Here is a 1,968-nt window from a genome sequence, read left to right as displayed (position 1 = left end):
ATATGAAAATATTTTTATAATAATAGTTGTTTTATCATATCAGTGGTTTATATTATATAAAATATTTGATATACACATAAACCCAGCCTAATATTCACTGTTATCATTGTAGCAACCTCATCTATTGCATGAAAGTACATTCCTAATGAAAGATTTTTTTTAAAACATCATTTCTCTATTGAGTCAGTTAGGCCTAAATATACATAAAATATTAATTAATATTCCATTACCAGGCTGGCTTAAAATTTTCTGTGACAAATTATGAAAATGAGTGACATAGTTTTCAATATATGATATAGCAGAGACTTTATTACAATTGAATCCATTACATTGGTCCTTGACAAAAATTCTTGCTGCGAAGCAATATTTCACAGCAAAATCATACAATTTACCTAAGAATGATTTACTATTTCTGGACACATCCATAACTGTATGACTGAAGACAGAAAGTTTCTCAAAGTTTTAACTAACTTTGAATTTGGAAATAAATAAATTGAGTTTAAGATAAATAGCTGTTGAAATTTTATTAAAGACCTGTGAGATATCAATCAACTCCTGTAAATAGACTCATTTTTTATAAGTGAAGTAGCTTATTTACGTACAGTTTCTTCAGTGCCTTTATGAAATTCTTGTTTCTTAGACTGTATATCGTAGGGTTAAATAAGGGAGTTGAGATAGTGTAGAAAAGAGAAAGTACTTTGTTGGTTCCCCCTGAGTCTTGGGACTTGGGTCTTAAATATATGATAGTGGCTGATCCAAAGAACGGTGTCACCATCACGAGGTGAGATGAGCAGGTGAAGAAGGCTTTGGTCCGACCTGTGGCTGATGACAGTTTAAGAATTGTAGAGATGATTTTGCCATAGGACACAAGGATCAACAGAAACGGAACTGCAACAAACAGCACAGCAACTGTGTAGACCATCATTTCATTTACAGTGGTGTTCCCACAGGCCAACTTGATTACTGGGGGGATGTCACAGAAGAAGTGGTTGATGAGGTTAGAACCACAAGAGGACAGAGAGAAAGTCTGGAATGTCTGCCCTATTTGGACTGGAACGCCACCCATCCAAGAACCAGCCACCAGCTGGACACAGACCTTGTGGTTCATAACTAGAGGATAGTGTAGAGGGTGACAAATGGCCACATAATGGTCATAGGCCATCACGGCCAGAAAGAAACACTCAGTGGCTCCCGGCATGAGGAAGAAGCACATTCGTGCAGCACAGGCAACTAAAGATATTCTTCTTCTCTGGGTCCAGAGATTCGTGAGCATTCTGGGGAGAATAACTGACATGTAGCACATTTCCAAAAAGGAAAAATTGCCCAGTGAAACATACATTGGGGTCTGGTGAGCAGGGTCCAGTTTCATTATTAGAAATACAGTGCCATTGCCTACCAATATCATGATATAGATGATTAGGAATAATCCAAATAGAAACCACTGGAGATGGGGAACATCAGCAAAGTCCAGGAGAACAAATTCCATTGGTTTGGTCAGATTTCCCTCTGGTGGTTTTTCTTGGTGATTCATCTGTCGACAGAGGAAATTAGCAGTGTGCTTTTATTTTTACCCTCATGGATGAATGCCTGTTCTTTAAATTTTATCTGGATGTGAAGACTGCTTTTCACCATCACTGCAATGGTTTCTAATGAACACATTTCTCATTTATTCAGAGTAGATATTACAGATTATCACTGTAAAAATCCCTTAAAGTATTTTTAAGATCATTGTTCATATTTTCTGAATACAGCCCAGGATAAACCAAACTATGTCTTGCTCAACACAGACACTGGAGAAATTGGGAGTTGTTGAAGACAGACCCACAGCTTTGCCATATAATCTCCCTTTTCATGAATTATGCTTCTTCACAATCCAGCTCTATATTAAAAATTGTCTTCCTGTACTTGAACAACAATAAGAATCAAAAGTATTTAATAAAAAAAGAAAAAAATATCTTTCTTATACTT

General features: G+C 36.3%; 1 protein-coding gene across 1 annotated transcript; it reads right to left on the bottom strand.

Annotated features, from left to right (window-relative positions):
- Positions 1 to 574: 574 nt before the first annotated feature.
- Positions 575 to 1,531, bottom strand: LOC119035690 (olfactory receptor 10AG1-like). Its single transcript, XM_037127122.2, has one exon. It carries the CDS (start codon positions 1,529 to 1,531, stop codon positions 575 to 577), a length of 957 nt encoding a protein of 318 aa, XP_036983017.2.
- Positions 1,532 to 1,968: the final 437 nt, after the last annotated feature.

Source organism: Artibeus jamaicensis, unplaced genomic scaffold, assembly GCF_021234435.1.
Source record: "Artibeus jamaicensis isolate MK-2021 breed Jamaican fruit bat unplaced genomic scaffold, CSHL_Jam_final scaffold_614, whole genome shotgun sequence".
NCBI classification, from domain to species: Eukaryota; Metazoa; Chordata; class Mammalia; order Chiroptera; family Phyllostomidae; genus Artibeus; species Artibeus jamaicensis.
This window is presented reverse-complemented; position numbering and strand designations above follow the sequence as displayed.